A 22,394-nucleotide genomic window follows, 5' to 3' on the forward strand; every position below is an offset into this window, starting at 1 on the left:
TGAAGTAGGGATGTCTTTTAGGAACTCAGTCCTGTGTGTGAGTTGCCAGCAGCACAAACATCCAGGTGATGTGTTGGTGGTTTTCTGAAATGTACAAAGGGGCAATGGAAGCCAGACATCAGCTCATATTTTTTTAGATTTAAACCTGTTTTATTTCCTTGTATGGAATTTTATAATGCTTGTGGTTAATGGACCAAAAGTCAATATTGTTGGTGGGAAATAAAGCGGTGGAGAAAGGGCTTTTTTTAAATCCACACTCCAGCACAGTAGGTGGCGGTATAGACCTTTACGTTGGTCAAAACATGCTATTAATTCCACCGAAGAAGCATTTGTAGCTAACCCTATTTGCTTTAGCCCTGGAACAATACACATGTAAATCGCGATGAAAACTAGGAAGCCAGCGGCAAACAAGTCACACTTATCTCCCAGACGTGAATATGCGTAAACTATAGTCTTGTCTGCAGAAAATCTCGAGGCATTTTTAAAATTAATCCTAAAAGCAAGTCAGCTAACTACAGTAGCTCGCCTGTAAATTAGCTGGCTAGCTAACCGGTAATAGTATCGGTTTATATGGCAAGATCTAATGTTATTCTGTTGGTATCCTCTCTCATCCAAGGTTGCTCATGTTAGCTAGCTATATGTTTTTATCAGTCGGGGTAAGAGTGATTGGTTTTAGAGTTAGCTATTTCTTTAATTTGCAAATTATCTGAAAAACCGAGGGGTTATGTGCAGGGATGGGTGCTTTTTACTGCTCGGTGTGCCGGCAAACGTTTTTTTCCGGAAAAAAACACATCTATGGGAAAAGTCACCAGAGTAAACTTAAAGTCATTCTCGTCAAATTTCTGGAGAAGGTAAGTTCACTCATGATTAACCTGCCGCGAATTATGTAGCTTTCATTAATTAATATACCTAAATATTCCCTACCTAGTAAGATCGGAAACGCATAAACGCCAGCTAATAGGTGCAGTAGCAGGACTGCATTTATGTAGGATGATTATGATACCTACTAGGGGGCACAGTTAACAAAATTAATTGTGGTCAGCTAAAAATCTGCCACGATGATGCATTTTAATATGTGCTGTGTATTAGAATACATTTACATTTATTTATTTAACAGACGCTTTTATCCAAAGCGACTTACAAAAGTGCATACAGTAAGAATAAAGCAGATAGTGTTGTGCTCACATTACTATCCATCTGACTTATTTTGAAGTGTAGACAGATGGCCAAGAAGGAGTTATTCAAACCAGTTAAGTGGCTCAGATTCGTTTTCGAGTGTTATTTGCGTCATCTCCAGGTGAAAGAAGCGCGCCGGACGATCAGAAGCCCGCAAGTGGTGAAATTCAGCTGCATCGAACACGACCGCAACTTCTGGTGTTATTGCTGCGGGCAAGAAGTGCAGAAACACGTTTCCAGTGGCAACTTCACAGTGATGTTCGGAGGCCTGCTTGAGCACATGGCCACGTAAGGCAGTCCGCCGTCACCATGATAATCATGGCCTTTGCAAACATAAATATTCCTGCCTGATTGCCCGCATATTGCCATTTAAGAAGGGACTTCCGAATTTCTGTACGTTTTAAGTTTCATTCCCGTGCTATTACAGAATTACGTAGTATGAACGTAATTCTGTAAAACGAATCCTTCTAGGGTGTTGATTGGGAATTCCAGTGATCAAGGAATGTTTATTATGATTTCATCTCAATGTCATTCCAGCCCAGAGCACAGGAAGATGATGAACCAGTTCTGGTGGGAGAATAAGGCAGACCCTAAACTGAAAGAGAAGTTTTTGATTACTGCTGAGGAAACTGAAAGGTATTTTCCTGTACTCTTAGAAAATGTTGTAACTTTGATGTTTAGAAGAAAACAAAGTTCCATTATGTGCACCTCTGTCATCACTGAGTTATTACTTTTGTTATTATTATTATTTTACTACAGTCACGTTATTTACTATTCAGTCATTTCGTTCAATTCCAGATATATCATTTGAAAAGTCTGAAATGACAACTTTGATGGTGGAACAGGATCAAAGAACCTTTTGCAGTTTTGTTTCTTCTAGCAATAGATCAGTAAGGTAAATGAACCACTGATACTGAAAGAAGGATAGTTCATGCACAATAGTTGCAGTTCCCTATTTGGCAGTTCTTAAAAGATAATTGAGGCACTGTTTTAGGACAATTCTTTAGTAGGTGTTTTTCATAGTGTTTCTGTTTCTGGTTCAGGTTTAAAGTTGAGGTGGCTAAAGCTCTTGATGGCTTTGAAGAGAGTGAAGACATGCTCATAAAACAGGTACGCGGAAAGACCTGATTTTACACCATTTTCTTGCACCAGGCTTTATTTCAGTTGTTCAGAACTGTGAGGAAGAGCGGAGAGTCTTCATGACTTTTGAAAGTTGCGTTACACTCAGGTTAATCTGCTTTTTGATTCCTTCAAGCAAGCTGCCCATATTCGAGCTCAGGAGCAACACAGACTGGAAGTCCTACAGTCCTTTTTAGAGGTTGGTTTTCCCAGGACACACCTGAGCAGTATCCACATTGGTGAAGGTTCTCCCCCCATGCATTGAATTGTGATCAATATTTTGTGTGTTTGCCTCTTGTACTGGATGGTATGCTGAGGTTTTATGGGGTTTTTGGTGATGTAAGATGACTAAGTTTAAGTGGGAGGGAGTTAAAAAAAAAACATTGCAGCCAGTGTTGACTTTTCCTGAATCAAACCCAGCCTGAGCCAGAGCAGGATCTTCCCAGTGGACAAGGCCAGCATGCATCAGATGTGACTGAAACCAGGTAAGACATGCCATCAGGCTCAAGCCTGTGCTCTTCTGATGTGCTTTAGCAGTGTGTGTGTTCCTCTAATGTGCCCCAACACAGCAGTTAGCATTTCAGACACTGAGGAGTCACCCTCTGCTCAAATGCAACTTAAGCACAGAACATTATTACAGTTCAGTTTTTCTGCTATGACCATCTTGCAAGTGTAAATGAGTGAGGTTGGATGCCGCATTTTTTCTTTCTTGGTAGGCTTATTACAACCAGTGTGCCTCTTTGCTATGGCACTGACGTAGAGTGGACTGGTGGGGGTCACTGGTGTAAGCTTAATAACTCTCATTAAATACTTTTTAACTCCTCAGTAAATGGACAGATAAATTGATTGATTGCTGCTCAGTTGATGAAACTATAATACTGACTGGTTCAGTTGGAATTGTCTCAGATGGAAATGTCTGTATAACATGGTGTCACATCTGGGAGCAGCTCTCATTGCAGGCCTCAGGAACCACAGCAACAAGCTGGTCCCAGCTGGATTGACCCAATGGAGGAGAGTCGGGGGCCAGGCCCTGGCAACAGCTTAACCTTCATTGGATACCAGGTAGTGGGGTCATGTCTAATGAGAGATTGTTTTAATATTAGAAATTTGTACTGTTGTCAGATAACTTACTATTTGTAGTTGTCAAAACAGGACCCTTAACAACTGATGATAATGACTGCTTTCATTCATTCTGAGTAACTGCTTTTTTCCTCTGTTTTCTGCTAAACAGGACTCCTCTGATGGTGGAAATGTGCATACTGGTAACACGGCTTCAGATCCATCCAGATATTTACATACTGTACACCATGTCTATATTTGCCTGTACCCTGTATCTTTTGGGACCAATCCCATTGTATTGAATGTGGACCCAGGTGCTGTCCCGCCATGGTTACAGGACGACCCGCTGGAGGGGGGCTCTGAAAGTGCCCAACGAGAGATTGGGCCGACTCACCAGGACTTCCTGAAACAGAGTAAATTACTCAGCTTCGCTTTGATCCACCTGTCTTCATGTGCTGACAGCTTTGAAAGTGTCAGCTGGATACCGTGTGCCTACTGCAATGGGTTTGTTAGAGCATGAAGGCTAGAAATTCCTGATATTAGAAATAACCTGTTAAAATTACTTTGTAAGTGCGAGATTAAAAAGAGCCAGTCCAGTTATGATAAAATGCAGTGGTCTACTGTTTGTCTTAAATTTCTGGCCAGGGTTGTTGCAGTTGGCACAGAGAATCCATTTGAGTAGTGGCAGACGGTTCTGTGAGTTGTGCATGGGGCTCTTTGATCACTGGTCCAACCTCGCCCTCTGTAATCCTTTCCGCAGAGGAACAGGAGAGACTGAGGAGGCTGCCAGTGAACCGTGTAGGGGCCAACTTCGACCACAGCTCCCAGACAGATGCCAACTGGCTGCCCTCCTTTGGCCGGGTCTGGAACAGTGGCAGGCGTTGGCAGTCCAGGTGAAGCCATCTTTCCTTGTTATCGTCAGTTGAAAGTGACAATTTTGTGTGGTTCATTTTACTGTCACAATTATGAAAAATGGCTATGCCACAGAATTTTGAATTGTCATATTTTCAGCCATCCAAGGTACACACAGAAACGTTGTGTGCAGTGTCAGGGGGCCAAACTTGCATTTGCTGGGAAAGACTCAAAACTGTTTCAAGAAGTGACAGGAGAGGTTTCATGAACCCCACAATTGGTGAAGTTGGTGATTATGGATGGGTAGGAACTAATCAAAAGGCATTGCTCTCCACAGGAAGAGAAAAAACAGTGATTGGTTCAAATCAGAGTCATTGATAGTCATGATGATGACTTCAGTTGTAGGAGGTCATGAAGCCTAGTTCTCCCATCACTAGTTACAGCCACTTGTATGCAGGCAGATAAATTGCATTGTAAAACGTTTTACTTGTACTCCTTTCCTTCCTCCTCATTCTGACAGGCACCAGTTTAGAGAGGAGGAAGGACAGACAAGCCGACAGAAAAGGAAAAGGGAGCACCAGGGAGGGGAGAAGAAACCACGCCTACAGGACCAGCCTTGAATGTATTCACTGGGAGAGTCACCAAGAGTGTAGTGCAGAGAGCATGGCTGTAAATATGATTGCCTCACAGATGTCACAAATGCATGGCCCTGCTTAGTCAGCAAGTCAAAGTCAAAGTGACTTTTTTTCAGACTGACATCTCCATACCAAGGACAATTTGAATCAAGGACTCAAGTATTGACATTTTATTTTTCATACAAATTCCATATGTAATATACCAGGTAGGATCTATAAAAATAAAGAGAACTTAATGTAACTTTTTAATTCCTTGTCATGTATTTTTCAATATTCTTCAAAGCAGCTTGGTATGGCTGCTGTCCACACACTCAAGTTGGCCCCATCTCACATTCAGTGAGAACAGTTTTGAACTTCAGAATTTCGAAACTGCCCTGTCAAAGTGAACATTCAAACTTAAAACACTGAAATGTAACATTCAAAGTGTGGATGGGCCATTCACAGGAAGGGCAGTGCTGTTGCAACCTTGAGCAAGGTTCTTAATCTCTCTAATCTCTAATCCTTTGGTGTAAACAGACTCTTTGTAAACGGTTTACAATGAAAGTCATCATGGAATAGATGCGTCTGAAATTTAAATTGTTACATTTACTTAGCAGATGCTCTTATCCAGATTCATTTGCTCTTCTGTAGTTTATACACATTATACAGCTGAAGCAATTTGGGCCAAGTACCTTTCTCAAGGGTAGACCAAAGGTTCCATTGGGGGATTAAACCAACACCCTTTGGGCCATGAGCCTTAAGAACATGCAACAAGGATTAACATGTTAAGGATTATTTGTGCATCTAAGGAATGGTAGAAAAAATGTATTATCTATGACAGAATGACATATGTGTAGCTCACATGCAGATATCTTCATTTAATACAATGCATTGGGTGTAGACAGCATGGAGAAAGGGTTGTAGTCATGAAGAATGCTTGGCATGTTTCCTACTGCAAATTAGCTACACACTCAATTGCTAAAGCAGATTGGCAAGCTCTTGGCAGAGGGTGAATTCCTCATTAGCTTTTGAGGGACTTGCTGTCACCCTTCTTCCTCAGAAGTGATATCTGTCCAGAAGACATGACAGTGTGACAGGTTTGTGTTTCTCACTGAAACTGGCAAGGTCTGCTAGTTTGCTTGATTTTGTTTGTTCTTGACATAAAGATCAAAATGGTTCTTTATCATTGTCACCTTCACACATCCCTTCTACTCTCCTAAAAATGTCCAGTTAAAATTTCACTTTTTGTCCGAAGCAAAATGGAAAGGATATAGTAATAAAAATGACAACTCGCCCTCTTTTGTTGATCCCACAATATTGGTAATAATTAAAGCGGCATTTTGTACGGGAAGGGTTTTACATCAGCATTGCCTGAACAATAGTATCTGACTTCCAATTACTTGCAGCAAACTCTAGAATGTGATGCGATCACAGCAACAGGAATCAACCATGGTATAAACCAAGACTTGTTTTGTCAGCACCTGTGCAGCTTGTATTGTTAGACCCAATTTATTGTAAAGAGGTCACCTCAATCATCCAAGCAAGAACCAGCAAATAAAGTGTACACAGTATTGGATAGATGGAACTAGATAGATGGGTGCCATTGCATGTGCTTATATGATGTATTAGTAGTGGAGGTAGTTGCTGAAATGCTGTTTGAAATCATTTGCTAGATTCACAGCAGCAATATTAGTCATCATGATGTGCTTCAATGAAATGATTGATTCAATAACCACAGCCCAAAACGTGCAGATTTTGAAAAGGCGCCACATCACCATGAACAGATCCATCCAGAGAAATAGGGACAGTGTGAAAGGCATGACATCAATATGTTCAAATACTTTAAGTGTACTTAGGGGTATAACAGTAATAGCTGACTGGCATTACTGGTAATAATTTTCTTATTCCTGGATTTTATTAAGTTGACTATATTCCTATTTACAGTGAAAATGCTTCAGCTGTTCAATTGGAACAGATCTTATTTTTGAAAATTTTTCATTAATTTGATGTTTGTCAAAGTTGTATGTATGTGATATTACTTGAATGATCAAATCTGTAATACTTTATAGTATCTGAAATATTGTGTTTAAGAGTCTTGCTTTGGCTTTTCCTTTTTTCAAATCTGACTTTAAAACTTGTTTTGGGTTTTGTACACATTAGAAGCCTTTGTTGCTGGATTGGACAATATGAGCTTTGGTGTTGAGTTTTGCATCTTAGGATATATGTATCAAAGCAATTGAAAAAAAAAATGATCTAATGATCAGACAACATATAGCACCGCAACATGGAACCATGCTCAAATCAAACATATACCCTCAGTAGCACAGAGCACAACTGTGACATCAGGAGAGCGAGGCCTTGAGAAGCCCAAAAGGCTGGAAGAAATGAACAATGAACTGAAATTCAAATAAGTTAGTGATGATAACAGTAGTAACATCACAGTGCATGGCAGCTCTGACCATCAAGGGGATGGTGAAGTCTCACTCTCATTCATGACAGATAGTGAAAAAGCCATGAGAAAAGTGACTGTGTGTCAGTAACCCTGAAAATAATCATGGCAAGAGGTTCATAGTGACACCAGAGTTCAGCCAGTTTTTTTTCTGTTTTTATTACAGAGAAAGGCATGAACAAAACAAGTGGCCACAAACTTTCTACACAAAGAAGCCACTTGTGGCATTTTAACATAGAAGCCAAGTAATAATTACCCTGTGTCAAAATGAATTTCTGGGAATTGAGTTTAACTATTTCAAATACCTGACATATGATTTCTAGTTCTTGAAATTAATTTCACTTTCTTATGATAGTAAGCACTTGCTTTGAGGATCTGGCTTATTTGAACAGATTGAGTAATTTGTCTGTAATTAAACACCAGTGGAGGGTTCTGAGCTTGAAATAGGGCAGGCTAAAAACTTACCTTTAAAGTGCTAATTTCCTGAGGTTTTTTCTAATTATTTTAAATGATGAAGTGGACCAATTTTAATAAGGATTACACATCATCTGATTCCATTTTATGTAATTTCATTTCACTAATTTGGTGGAATTACATATTTGTGCAAAATTTTAAATGTAACAGCACTGGAGACCTGTCCCCATGTTATAACACTGTCTTACAAAATTATTTATTTCCATCTCTGTAACAGTTTAAATTGCTATGCGGTTAATGTGCTACTTCATCACATCAGACACAACTGAGTGAAAAGCAAACTTGTTGTAGATGGGTGATCCTTATTCAAATATAAACATATTCCAGTCATCCTAAACAGTTTCAGAATACCTAGCAGTTTAAATGTGAGTTTTCAGCCGCTCTGATAAAGAACATAGCTCTTCATGGCTAAAACACTCTCCAAACACCAGAGCTGATCCTTGCACCAGTACATGTTTGTTTTTTGTATGGGTGCTGTCCTGTGAGGTACCTGTATGTGCTTGGTCAGGTTTTTAGTAGTAGGCAGCTCTCCTTTTATCAGTTGTACTCCACTCTGTGTTTTACCATGCTCCTCTTAGTGGCGCCATATAAAGACACTCTAATGTATTGATAACACTGGATAATATACGTCAATGTAACATGTGAAAATAAAATATATGCCTGCTTGTGATCTCAGTGGAAAAAAAATTATCTGTACCCCTGGTCCAAACACAGTACTTGGAAAGTTACTTATGTGACTTTGGCTTTCTGGCAATTGATCATGGATGAATGTGCTGCCGTAGCCCAGCCACCTCATTCACACTCTTGCTCTCTGTTGTCACACCCACAAGGCTCTGACGGTAGCCTGTTGGTGACAGAGAAACTGGGTCTGTCCCCTGATATGGTGAAATGCCCCCCCCCCGCCCTGGTGCCTGCTGGGCTGCTCATTCCAGGAGCAGAGGGAATCCTCCTGCAGGCCAACGGCTTCCACAGTCATGCTGGGCCGTGGGAAATCTATGGCTCTCCACCTGAGGCATTGATTGCAGCGTGAATAAGGCACAGAGGGGGTAACCAAGCAAAACCAGTTAGGTTCTGTTTAATTCTCTGAAAGACAAAATAAACTCGGTGATTTTTGTTTTTGACATTGTCAACCGCACCCGTCCAACAACAAAAGGTGGGAAGCTCACTTTGAAAACACCTTTTTCTATACCAAGATTACTGCATGGTGGTATCAGGATGTCAGTAGCAGAATCACTGTGCATGGGATTTGTCTCTTTCTATGTGGATTTCTCGACATTTTTCTTTAGAATTTAGAATTCAATTTAAGAAAGAGCAAAACTATTCATTTTGAAGCCATCAAAATCAAAGTATGTGAATTATCACAGCACCGTTTTAGATGACCTTTCACTTGTCAAACCATGTTCATGTTATGAATTATCAAATTAAAAGGGGAATGGTGCATTGGTAAGAGAAATGGGCTTGAAACCACAAGGTTGAGGATTCAACCCTTGGACGGAACACTGCTGTTGTGCCTTTGAGCAAGGTATTAGGAATTATGAATTGCCTTATTGTACATATCCTGCTGTATAAATGGATATGTGAAAAAAAACTGTAAGATGCTACTACTAATAATGTGATGTAAAACAAATCTAGACCTTCACTCCTAGACTAGCCCTAGTCTAGTCACTTCCTATGCAAATTGAGCACAGTCTCCCCAATCCAAATGCTGTAGATAGGTCTGTGCTTCACTGAGTCTTGCACTATAATCAACAGCATTCAGAAATCAAACTTCTTCACTGCATTTTGAAATTTCAGATATTTAAATTAATAATAGTGGCCATCACTCTACAAAACCAATCTGTCCACAACAGAAATTACAACAGAGAAAAAGTGCCAGCAGCACCTAAGGAAATTGGTACTTAATTCATTTAAAACACCAATTAATTTAATCATATTAATTTAAACCTGGATCTTTTGTTTGAAATTCTGATGCATTTCTACATCTACCAGGAGTTGCCAGGATTATAGATGTCAGGTACCTAGTGTCTTCATCACACCATTCTGGATATAACACTGTGATGCATTTTAAACTGAGCAACTGAAACCTATTCTGGATGCGACATACATATCCAGGGAGGAATTATGGTATGGTATGCAGGATTTCAGAACACAGATACAAAAAAGCTGCCAGCATGGGCAGTGCAACGCTTCTGATTGGACAAAGGAATCTTTGTTGCTGGGCAACAGGAGAACCATTAAATTTCCTGACACCAGTCACCATGACTTTTGACATACAACAAAGCTGCTTTACAGAAATAGCTTTTAGACTTTTTTGACACAGAATATCACTTTTATTAAAAAGAAAACAAAAAATTATTGTGCATGTGTTCATGTTCTGTTTGTTTTTGCACAGTTTCAGCATCCTTTCCAATGTATGGATTTATAGACTTGATTTGGGATCCTCTCTATTCACTTTCTACCACTGTGAAAAGGAAATACTACCCACAGAACTACATTCAAAATGAGAACATTTATGAAAGTGACTTGTATGGGAGCAACAATGATGACGATAACAAAAAAGGATGAAAATAATTTAGAAAAAGAAATTGACAAAGCAAGAAAACTCTGCATAGTACTCTGCCCCTTTGCTGATCAGCCCCAAATCCAGTGTAGTGTGGGAGACTCTGGGAGGGAGCTGTCTCAGCACTGAGCTTCTCCTGTCACAGTCAGGCCAGCATGTCCACAACTTCCTCAGGAGTTTCAATACCCACAGGTGCCCACCAACCCAGATGCCATTGATGCTGCCAGAGAGTCACCTGACCCTCCTCCTAAACCCAGCACAGGGCCTGAAGCGCTTTTTCTGGTTCTGATTAAACCTCACAGTGGCCCTGCACCCACAGAGGAAATGATAGGTGGGTAGAGGGGTGGGTGGGGTGGGTGGAGCTTATTCGGGTTCACTGCTGTTGGTGGTCTTCTCCCACTCTATGCTCCCCTCGCTGTGGATAGGCGATGCTCCGCTGGCCCCCTGTGGCTGCGCCCTCAAGCCTTGGAAGCGCCGGCACTCGGGGCAGATGCGGACGTGGGCGCAGCCCTGGGCCACTAGGGTGGCCTCTTGGGCCAGTCTGTGTGACAGAGGCTCCGGGAGGGCCCCGCCCCCGCACACCATGCCATTGCTGAGGCTGACGGCGGCGGCGGCGGCGCGGGCCCGCCGGTCCTCCAGCAGGAGGGGCCGTGCCCGTAGGAGTCCCACCCCTCTCCTGCGCCGCAGCTGCAGGCTGTCCCGGCACAGCAGGATCCCCCGCAGCTCCTGCAGCATCTCCTCACAGACTGACTGCTGGGGAGACAGAGTAAGAGAAACAGACAGAGGGACAGAGAGACAGGGAGAGAGAGAAAGAGAGAGGCCGGGAAGTCTCGCAGACAGCAAGCTACCTCCCAGCACGCTCCCGCCGCTGCCGCCGACCGACCCCACTCCCCACCCTCACCCTCACCTCCACAGCAACGTCAAGAGCCAGCCTGGAGCTGCGTAACATGTAGTTACTCACACAGATGAGAGACTGACACCACAAAGGACTGACTGATGTTACAGAGGACAGACTGGATAGCAGAAAGGTTTGACTAGTACCACAGGGAATGGACTAACACTAAAGAGGGCTCACTGATATTAAAGAGGTTTGATCAAAACTGCAGGGAACTGACCAATGACACAGAGGTTGGACTGTTTGCACATAGATATCAAAGATACCTGACTCATGTGTGCACTAAATCTTGCTGTGTGAGATAATTATGAAATTGTTACTGTGTGGTACTGTTTACAGTTATTGTGTTTCTCCTCCTGCAAAGCTTGCTCTTGGGTGTGTTAACATGCTGCAGAAAACAGCAAGAATAAATTTGTAGGGATGAAATCTGGAGCGTAAGTAAACACAGACTGATGAAAGCTTTAGATATCTGAGAATAACTTGTTAAGCCTCAGCCAGTAAAGCAATTTGTAGCCACATTAAACATATAAATAATCACATGCTAGCAAATCAGCGAGGCTAAGTTGATATTTTTGTTATGCGTTTGTTTGCAGCGCCCCTACTCTGACAGGGTAGCATCTGTTTACAGAGGGAAATCACAGTGACAGCGAGGTCTATGTCAAAACATGAGGCAGACTGAGCATTAATTTGCCCTCAATAAATGTGCAAGCTCTTTTCCTCTATAGCGTGTAATAGGAATGAGCCGGTGTACAAAGGCATTACGTGCTATTATGTATTATGTATTTCCCAAAAGTACATGCAGGTAAATTGACATTCCTAATGAGTTTGTTTCCCCCCTGAAATAAATCACGTGGCATGGGAATTTACTGAGTTGTTAAAGGTTTATTTAACAAGTCACAGTGCTGCATTATAGGTAACAGGACCGCCCAATAGTAAACATTAAATTATGTGTAAAAAAAAACGACAGCAGGAAAAAATGAAAAAATATCCATAAATTCACTATTTTAAAGAAAGAAAATATCAGAAACAATTTTAAGTCTGAAGAAAATATCAATTTTTTTTAAATGTGTCAGGATTAGTGTCTGATAAGAAAATTATAATGGGAATAACTCAATCTCCCTTTGAGTGATTATTTTCATGCCTACATTCTGAGGGGATGGCTGCCAAAGCTTCTCACTCTTGTTTGTGTCAAATGTGCTCCCAGATTTTCTACAGCAGGGGTTACCAGAGTTTTGTTAAGGGTGGGCCAATTTTCAGAAGCTGCACAGAACAACAGTGCAAAGAATAAGTCTGTTTTATGTAAGGCAAGTTATATCTGAGGTTTTGTCTTTTCTGTACCTCTTACAAATTAATATTACTAACGAAACAAGGCAATTCAATAAGAATGTCTTAATTTGACTCCTCTGGAAGTTCACACTGCACAATATTAGTATCTGTCTGTATGTTTTTCCCAGCATGACATTAAGTCATGTGGTTGGTCTTCATAACATGCATTGTTAACCCCGGCTGTAAAGTTACCTCAGAGGGGGAGCATGTAGCTATGTACAGGAGTGATCTCTTTGGCTGTTGTGCTGTAGGGACCAGGCACATTGAGGCACATTAGCAGGCGGATGACAGCTTTCTGTCAGCCCACCAATGTAGTGGTGGAGCAGTACAAGCCATTGGAGGGGGGCAACGGGGATAAAGGGGAACTGTTCCTCCTAGGCTGAGAGAGCATCAGGGTGGGGAGAAGGAAATTAAGCAGATGCAGGTAATACAGCCCTCTCTCACCTCTGTTCCAGGTGTCTGCCGCAGCATCCACGCAAACTCCAGCACTGCCATGAAGATGGCGACCAGCAGGCCACAAACCAGAACCACAAAGATCCCACCAATGTTCTCCATCCCCAGACCTGTGGAAGACACAATGTTCCCACATGACTCTTCACTTTTCCCAGAGCCCTAACATGTCATAATGAGGAAAGGCAGGTGGGCAAGTCAAACCAGTTATTAATACAGCTATCTATGGGCCTTTTTCCAAAAAAACTTTTCTCCAAAAAACTTCAAACTAACTTCAAACTCCGATTTGCTAAACATGTTCATGGATAACTTGTTAAATTATTAGGAGTGTTTGAGAGTACAGTTCTGGATTATTTCCAGTATAATGTAACTGATCCAGTGTTACATCAGTGCTTATGGTATAGGGGCTTGGTGGGGTGGGCAGGTTGGGGTGGGCTGGCACCTGTACCTTTTGCGCGATGGTCCTCTTCTTTGGGGCATTTGCCCCCCTCCCACCATTTCCTTTTCAGGATCTCCAGGCGGTTGTCTTCCTGCAGTTTGAGGATGGCCAGGTCAAACTCATCACGGTACACTGACCCTGGGAACCCATACACATCACAACCTGAAAACCTTCATCTGATGATGTGTTTGTTTTGAGAATTCAAGTCTGTTTCAGTGCTCAGTTTGCCCAGTCAAACTGTAAACACAAAAAGGATGGTAGTGTCTGAGTTGTTTCAATATAAGTAAATTCTATTTAACATCAAACAGTTTATTAACAAGCTGAGGGTCCACCTGAGGACGAAGGTTGACAGCTGAGGAGGGCTGCAGCACTGTGGGTGGTGGGGGAGGGGGTTGGTTGTGTTATGAGGGTGGTGAGATTGCACATAAAATTCCACACATATACTGCAAAGGCATATGGATGAGAACAGATCAAACGCATGTGGTGAGTGGAAGATTAAACCACTGTAGCCCTTCCTCATCTCATCCTGACATCTCAAAACATCAGAACCTAATTTTCTCTGTTTTGGATCAAGTCCAAATTGCCTTAAAATGCAAACTAACCTACTATTCTACTTGGGGCTTGACCAAGGTTTTGTTTCTGAAACCCTGGGGTGGCCCGAGCTTCACTTAACCTTTGAGCAAAGTGTCAGGCATGAAGACACGTCTGTTGGAAACCATGCTGTAAAGTGAGATAATGGAGATAGGTCAAGCGTTCAAAGGCAGTACATGATTTATCCCTCTCGATCAGTCCACAATAGGCATTTCTCATTATGTAAGGGACAATAAGCAATGGGCAACAAATGGTTCACTTCCCTGCATTTCGGGGTGGTTCCTGCTGTGTGTAGCTGGATGATGTAGGCAGGTCTGCCACGTGGCCGGTGAGCAGGACTGGGAGGGCGTCAGAGGCTTACCCAGCGGCATGCCAATGCCGTAGCCCTTGGTGTCCAGCAGGCCGCCGATCTGGGTGAGGTTGCAGTTGCGCTGGCGGTAGTACTCGTTCATGGTGCTCTCCAGCAGGTAGGCGTAGTTGGAGTTGAGCACCCGGGCGATGCCTTCCTCTGTGCTCTTCACGAACACGCTGGGCTGCTTGGAGTGCATGAAGTTCCACATGCGCTGGTATGTCTGGTACCGTGAATTCTGCCCCAGCGTGAGAGAAACCAGAAAAGAAATTAAAAAGCGTGTGCCTGGCGAAAGGCAGCTTATGTAAAAACATGATTTTAGGCAGTGCTCTACAGGCATTGCTTTCCTAACCTGGCAACTTATCCCTCAAAAATAATGCATGGAGTCAATGTTAATATGTGATAAAATATCAGATCTGAATTACAAAGAATGTATTCTCTAATTTACATGCTGTTTAATATCTTTCATGTACTGTTCATCATATCCCTGATTAAACAGTAATAAAAATCATTATGGAACTATATTTTAATTTAGTAATTTTATTTTAATTTAGTAATTTATTAATTTTATAAATTTATAAAGTATAAGTAGTAAAATTTAGTAAATGGGTCTCAACAAAAGGTTCTCCTTTATTACACCAAATATAAGGCTGGTGAGCATATTCATTTTCATCAGACCAGAAGAAATGCTACTAACTGAAAGTCAGATTTAGTTTGGTAAATTCAAGCTGCCTCTACTTGTAGTTTAATTTCAGAAGAGGCTTCTTCCTTGCAACGTAACTATGAGGGCCACCTTGCAGATGACACTAAATGGAGTTTTTGGACATTTTGCATCCTGGCGATGCCAGTTTGTTTTGGGGTTCTTCACCACAGCCTTTGAGAAACTTGGGTTAAGCAGGAAGCATGGGACAAGCAGCACCATGTCTTACAGTGCTCCGAGTCTGACAAGCTGATACGTTGGGAAGTGCACTGAAGTTGCGATAATGCATGTGGGAATGGTAGGAGCAGAATGATCAGAGGAATCAGAAGAAAATATTGCTGGAGAAAGATGAAAAAGCAAAAAGTAGTTTAACTTGACAGGTCAAGATGACCTTATGTTTCTTATATCCAGTGTGGACTGCACTGTTTTGATTTTTTATAAAGCAACTGAATTACGTTTACAATTAATGTGTCTTGTAAGCCCATATGGGCTGGGTTTTGTTTATGCAGGACACGGTAATTGGGGTATTTGTTCATTCACTGATTTAGTCAGGGAAGGTACTGACCCATGGAAAAACGAATATGGAAGTAAAAATCGTTGGGAGTTTGATCTGGAAAGACAATTCACCTGGAAGAAGGTCATAGTGGAGCCCCCGTGCATGGTGCCATACTCGATGGCCGTCTGGTCGGCCAGGTCGTCCACTGATTCAATGGGCACCTCCATCCTCTGCACAGTGAGGAAGGCTGCGAGGTTGGCCGTGTAGGACGAGATGATGATGAGGGTGAAGGCCCACCTGCAGCCATGACATCCCCGTGGAGATGGACATCAGGACACATACAACCAATGTGTGGACAAATATGTGTTTGAGTGTATGTATGTGAGCGCATGCCCATATGGGTACAGGTGTGTGTGAATATGTGTGTTTGTGCATGTGGGTATGTGCACTTGTGTTTCTGTGACCGGGTGTTTCTGTGTGTGTGTTTGTGTGCCTGTGCGTGTGCAGGTGTGTATGTGTGTGTGTACGTGTGTGTGCACTTGTGTGTGCACATGTGCATGAATGTGTGTGTGTACTCACCAGACGCCACTAATACAACGTGTGGACAAAGCGCGGGGGGCGATGGCGGAGCCCTGCTGCATGAATCCCCCCACGGGGAACCAGAAACTATTTCCCAGAGAGTACTGGTTGATGACCAAGTTACAGCGCCCCCTCAGGCAGGGGTGAGGATTATACCACTCATAGGGGGTCAGTCTGTGAACAGAGACCAGGTTACAAATGGGAGAAAAAGGTTAAGAAAGTCATACTCTATAGGGCTACTTCCTGTCTGCGCATTTACGGAATGAAAAATAACATGTTAATATGGAGTTAAATCATTTACTTATCTTCAGTAACGCCAGCAGTTTCATATACTGAATGGATGAATGTCACTGCAATTCCAGAGCAATGAATGCAGATGGCAGTGTGGAGCTGCAGACTCACCTGGCCACCAGGAAGAGCACACAACTGACTGCCAGGTATGCCAGCAGCATGAAGAGCCAGACACCAGGGGAGAAGGGGTCCAGGAAGGAGAAGTACCCAGGTCTACGGGCCTAAAAACATGTGCGCACGCACACACACACACACACACACACACACACACACACAATAAGGCTAAAGCTTTTCTTTACAAAAATTATCTGAATAATCCGATAATCTCTGTGCTGACTAAATGGGACTGATACATGACTGTCGAGAATCAGTATTATCAGTAACAAGTGAATTCAAGAGAGTAATGAATACATCATGAGACCACAGTTACAGGAAGAGTTATGATGAAGTGTCTGAAGTGATTGAAGGCGTGAGCCTGTCCCTTGTCCAGGAGGTAAACAAAACAATTTAAACTTTAAACCAACTGGGAAACAGCAGAATAAGAGTGATTCTAGCCACCACAGAAACAATTACCCTACTGTACTCAAAAGACCAAATCAGGACCCCACACCTACCTGAACATACCTTTATGGCTGCCTTACACACCTCACTGAAAACTCTCACTGCAGTGAAAACATCTCTTCCTATTCACTAATTGGCTTAAAAAGCAAAATCACCAGTTATCATTATGGAAATTACTGTCATAATCATTACTTTCATTTCCACAGCATTATAAGAGACATTTCCTCTGATTACACATCCAAACACTTTCAATGGGTTTATTTTACATACATGTAGTGACTTTCCTCTGAGAACTGAAATTTAGCTCCAAGCCTCAGAAACGCTACCTGAAAAAGGTCTTCATTTTCAGGGAATGAACCTTTAACCGTCTTTCATTAGATAATGGCTATAAACACACTAGTGCTGGTGGCTGACCAAAATATACAGAAATTTCAGATTTTCAAATTTTTACAGAAATCATGCAGTATAGGAAGTTTATCGCTCAATAGCAGTCTGTAATTCAGAGAAATGATTAATTGGTCCACAATAAAGGCTGCAGCTGACTATATTCTATACCTTCCTGTACAGGGTCCACCAGTCTCTGTAAACCTTCCTGAGCTTACAGCTCACTGTGCAGGTTTGTGCATTAAGCTAGGCAGTACTGTAGTCACAGCCAGTTAAGGTGGACTGCAATATGAGGCACAGTGAGACACAGGAAGATGAGACACAGTCCAGATATACAGCCCTCTTCATGTCATTTCACTACCATTCATATCTTTATGAGTTTTATATCAGCCAATGAATCAAATTACATTTATTGTCATGCTTATAACACTATATCTGTTTTAGAGCACTTGCCTCACATATATCTCAAAGGAATACACAGAAATTACATACTGAGATGTGAAGACTGTTATAATGCTATTGAGATACATAAAGGTTGCTATAATGCTACTGAGATGTGTAAAGGCTGCTGTAATGCTACAACCAATTAAAAACTAATTTGCTCTTCACGGGACAAAAATGAGAAAACAACCCTCTTACCCTTCAGTGACGAAAAAAGTGCCAAGAAAAGAAAAAATACATATCCTTCAACTGAGACAGAGGCATGAAGACAGAAATGGGTAGAGGTCTCACATGCTGCTAATTATTCATATTATAGTGTTACTATGGAGAGAAAAAATGTTTGGTTAATTTGCGATGGTGATAGTAGTTTCACACAATATGGGGTTCCTGAGCCCTCTCTGTGCCCTCTACCATCAGTACCCATTTACACTGCAGTTGCTTAGCTTTTCCATGTAAATTAGATACAGGAACAGCAGTCTGCAATGAGCCCTGCATCAAACACATGGCAAATTCCAATGTTTTCTTTGATTTCATTGGAATAAGCACCTGATCTCCTATTGCTGTCTATATCCACTTAAAACAATATATATCTTTACAAAGAATATCTATTTTACAATTAAAGAGAACTCTATGATCATGTGTGAGCTAGATAATTTAACTAATGAAAAGATATCATGGCTTATCCTTAGCAGCAGAGGAGCCTACAACAAAAAGTCAAGTCAAAGTATATGATCAACATATGGCATGTTTCAAAACAAAAATGCAAGTCATATTTAAGACATGTATCACAATTCCTGTTCAATGTGTTTTTTTCATGGTAATATTTAATTGTGTTGTAATTGTCTCATTTAATGCTGAGTCAATCTTGAGGTTAATTCACATTCTGTAACTGTGAGATGTAACTGTTCATCTCCCACCGCTTGCTTGACAGAGCTTTCCAAAATGATAACACCACACCAATCAAACATTTCGTCTGAATCTACAGAGTAATTGTCTCCCAGTGAAGGTGGCGAAGGCCGTTGCTGGATGCTGTAAGCTGGTGTGCTTGTGGTGAAGGAGGCTGCTTTGGACTGTGCCCTGGGGGTAAGCGGTGTGAGAGAGACCGAGGCTATGTGCGAGGAGCCCGGCTGGGCTGCGCTCTGGGCATGGCCTGTAGCTATACAGCCTTCCCAGTCTGAGGCAGACACATACTTCCCCAGGTATACACTGTGCCCACAGGCTGTCTGATGCCAGGGAGGTGGAGAAGCCACACTGTCATACTTTTGCAACACTGACCATTAAGCCAGTTGCCCCTCAACTTCATCCCAATGGGACTTGGCTGGAGGGGTGTGGTGGGTTTCGTTTGGAGCCTGATATACATTGTGCTGCAGAAATGGCTGTAAAAAGCACACTGTGCCAAAAAAAGTGCAATCACAAAAGCTTCACAAACTAATTGTCAGATCTGGTTTCAGGCAAGAGGGACTTGTGTATCCAGTTTGCAGGATCTGGAATTTGGATGTGGGGGCTGTGAGTTGTGTGTATTGTCTCCCATTCACAGATGTGCAAAGAGTTTGATGTGGATGTGATGTGGTTGTGTGTGTTGTCTCTAGCTGGCAGATGCGTGTGTGTGTGTGTGTGTCTTGGGGGTGGGGGAGGGGGAGGCTAGGATGTGCTGTGCACACTCTATAGTGCAGTGCGGCATGGTGTGTAGATTCCTGTTGCCCTGTGAAGACTCGCAGGATCACAGCTCAGAACGTGCTTCAGCAGCAGCAGCTGCAGAGGTGATACAGAGCCACACCTGCTGCTATCGATCCTCCCAGCTGCTCAGAGCTGTGCGCAGCCATATCTATTAGTGCTACTCTCAGTAGATGGGGGTTTGTTAGCAAGTGGTGTGTGTGTGTGTTGGGGGAGATGAGTAAATTCTCCACTGAGGCAACACATTAATGTACGCACACGCTAACCCATTCTCTTGAGCCATTGGCTGATAGAGAGATCGATGCATCGCCTCTGCTTTGGGAGGAAGGACTTTGATTAATGAGTCACTGACCTTAAAGAATAAAGAGCTATTGGATTTCGAGCAAGTCCTCTGGTCCTCATGTCCTGGGTGTTATTGGTGTGAATTAGGTACAGGTTGGCGTTAGATGGAAGCCAGGATTTGGAAAGAAAGCATTGCATTTATCTGCTGTATCTCCCATTAAAGGGAGCAGAGATGACAGAGTCCGGCTGACAGTGCCTATTATAGTAACATAACCATGGTTTCCTGCTGCTGCCCCTGTGTCCTGCAGGGGTACCTCACCAGGTGCACTCTGTACAGGATACTGATCCCCAGGGTCATGAAGGGCTTGGAGAAGTCGATGACCTTCTCTCTCTCCGCAGTGATGGTGAGTCCAGCGACGGCCAGGTCAGCTTTCTGAAATAAGCATACAGGCAGAGGGTCAGGGGCCAGCCTTAGAGCTGCACCATAGATCACAGATTTTTTTTCTTTTTTTTTAAAAAAAAAAGCAAACCCAGTGAAACAGTTTGGTTGAACGTGCTAGGCATTTACAATTCAGTGTTTTACATACGTGCTTGATACGTGCTTGGTACATCCAACAGAACATTTTCTCTGGGTTTCATTTTCTACCTGAATTGCCTCAGGGAACTTTAAAACTTAATTTCACGTAAACAAAATTTCAAACTTCCACCAAAACACAGAAATAAAATAAGAACAGAAAGATGAACCGCTGTTTTTTTTTCCCCGAACAATACAATCGACACTACAATCCAAGGGATGCAGATTATTACCAGTTTGACTCATATTTTTTGGGGAAATGAAAATCAGTTTATGCTGAGTATGAGAAAGTGAAGTGCGCACAAGGGACAAAAACAAACAACAGCTTGCGTACAGGAACCTACACAGTTATGGTGAGTAGCACAGCTTGGCTGAGGAAAATATAACTGGACTGAGAATAGGGTCCATTTCATCCATTATTAATCACAAAGTTTATGTATTTGTCTTTCACTAAGACCCAGATATAACATTTAGTATAAAATCATAATCCTGAATCCTTATGCGCACATAAACTCAGTTATTCTGCACTGGTAGCAATTTGTGTAAAAAAAAAAAAACAAGCAAAGGGCACCAAGGACTCTTATATGGCAATAAAAACATCCTGGGAGAGTGTTTGGCTGGATGTAGCAAGCTTACAAATATCCCATTGCTTAATATGGCTTTCTCATAGGTTCATTTGGATTTTTTTCTATAGGTGTAAATTGACAGGTATACAGTAAATTATTCATATTTTACTGTATACCTATACTTTGGTGGCCTTTACCATAGACACATTGAGTAGAATCACCATCCCAATGACAGATAGGAGAGACAAAGAACACCATGGTTCTAACAGCTTAAGGGTTCTAACCATGTAACCAAGAGCTGGTCACTGTCCACATAACACGCTTATAGTAGTGTGTGCAGCGCAAATGTAACAGCTATATAAGGTGCTTCTGCTAGTCACTTTTTCTCTACCAAAGAGAAAACATGCTGCCTTGTCTTGGAATTTGTCCTTTAAAACTCACCAGTTAATTCCAGCCCCACTCCCCATGGAGGGCAAATACAGCACACTGCAATTTGAACAATGAGCAAATGCGGCAGTGTCTTCTGTGGAGATAATCCAGAGGACAGGACTCCTTTAGGATAGAGCCCTGATTGCAGGGTAGGACAGAGAGCCCAAAGTTATCCACAGCTCTGATGTGCATGTCTGAATTGAGGTGAGCACGCCTGGAGCCTGTCTGCTAATAATCACCTGATGTGTCCCTGTCCAGGGTCTGAACAACTTCACTGGAACCATCATCACTTAATTGCACCAGTACCTTGCACTATGACTTGAAAGAGGTCAGGTTAGGATTTTAATTGTGAATCTGAGAGCGGGGGCCTAAATATAAAAACATATGAAGCTGGTTTATTTTACTTTGTTCACTAAAAAAATATCCAGCTGTGTAAGTGGATAATGTAAAATGCAAGTGATGTATATAATGGCAGGTCTGTAATATTAAAATCTATTGGTGAGATCCATCTGTGCTGGTGTTCCCTTCTGTGGCCCCTCTCCATGCAGCTTCAGTGTGCAGTATTTTATACTTCTATATGTCTATATTATATGTCTATATTCACTTCTGGTGCTGCTACAGGTGGCTGCCTGTCGCAACCGCTCCGATCTATTTGTATTGTTTGGTCTATCTATTTTAGCATCTTTTTCTAGCATTTTTTCTTATTTTAGTCTTTACTAATGCACTCCGCACACTTTATTGAAGTTTTTCGTGCTTTCCTGCTCATCGGGACACTTTTTTCACCCAAACGATATGCGAGCACATGTTGGGGGGAGCAGGCTCCCTTTGTTTACGCTAGGGAGGAACTCCTATCATGGCGATCGGCGACTGCCCCTGTGGAATACCAACAACATATTCCGGGTGAAATAAAGAGGAAATACCATGAAATACCGTGGCTGCAGAACTGGGATTAAACAGCGAATGAAGAAGGAGATACAAGCCGTATCTCCTTTCCATCATTATGGGAAATGTGAGGACGCTGGCGAATAAGACAGACTAACTAATGGCACTGGTGAGGAGTCAGA

At 42.2% G+C, this 22,394-nt stretch overlaps 2 protein-coding genes across 4 annotated transcripts in view; one reads left to right on the forward strand and one right to left on the reverse strand.

The window, feature by feature from the left end:
* The first annotated feature begins 323 nt into the window (after window positions 1-323).
* Window positions 324-5,041, forward strand: cenatac (centrosomal AT-AC splicing factor). 2 transcript variants are annotated; one of them, XM_036524726.1, is made up of 11 exons: window positions 324-851; window positions 1,298-1,464; window positions 1,714-1,812; window positions 2,220-2,286; window positions 2,432-2,494; window positions 2,716-2,780; window positions 3,243-3,357; window positions 3,527-3,557; window positions 3,669-3,767; window positions 4,115-4,247; window positions 4,727-5,041. In XM_036524726.1, the coding sequence occupies exons 1-11, from the start codon at window positions 735-737 to the stop codon at window positions 4,824-4,826; spliced, it is 1,056 nt and encodes a 351-aa protein (XP_036380619.1). In that variant the 5' UTR covers window positions 324-734; the 3' UTR covers window positions 4,827-5,041. The 2 variants fall into 2 exon arrangements, with proteins under 2 accessions (XP_036380619.1, XP_036380618.1); XM_036524725.1 differs by having other exon boundaries at window positions 3,527-3,767.
* A 5,065-nt stretch (window positions 5,042-10,106) lies between these two features.
* LOC118774310 (glutamate receptor ionotropic, kainate 4-like) overlaps window positions 10,107-22,394 on the reverse strand; it is a 373,600-nt gene continuing 361,312 nt past the window's right edge. For both annotated transcript variants that reach the window (XM_036523569.1, XM_036523570.1), the window contains 8 exons: window positions 20,081-20,194; window positions 16,531-16,640; window positions 16,129-16,302; window positions 15,681-15,846; window positions 14,366-14,591; window positions 13,423-13,551; window positions 12,969-13,087; window positions 10,107-11,056 (listed from right to left, as the gene is read on the reverse strand). In XM_036523569.1, coding sequence (XP_036379462.1) covers window positions 10,667-11,056; window positions 12,969-13,087; window positions 13,423-13,551; window positions 14,366-14,591; window positions 15,681-15,846; window positions 16,129-16,302; window positions 16,531-16,640; window positions 20,081-20,194 — 1,428 coding nt within the window. In that variant the 3' untranslated portion in view covers window positions 10,107-10,666. The remainder of the gene's footprint in view (window positions 11,057-12,968; window positions 13,088-13,422; window positions 13,552-14,365; window positions 14,592-15,680; window positions 15,847-16,128; window positions 16,303-16,530; window positions 16,641-20,080; window positions 20,195-22,394) is intronic.

Source organism: Megalops cyprinoides, chromosome 3 (genome assembly GCF_013368585.1).
Source record: "Megalops cyprinoides isolate fMegCyp1 chromosome 3, fMegCyp1.pri, whole genome shotgun sequence".
Taxonomy (NCBI): Eukaryota; Metazoa; Chordata; class Actinopteri; order Elopiformes; family Megalopidae; genus Megalops; species Megalops cyprinoides.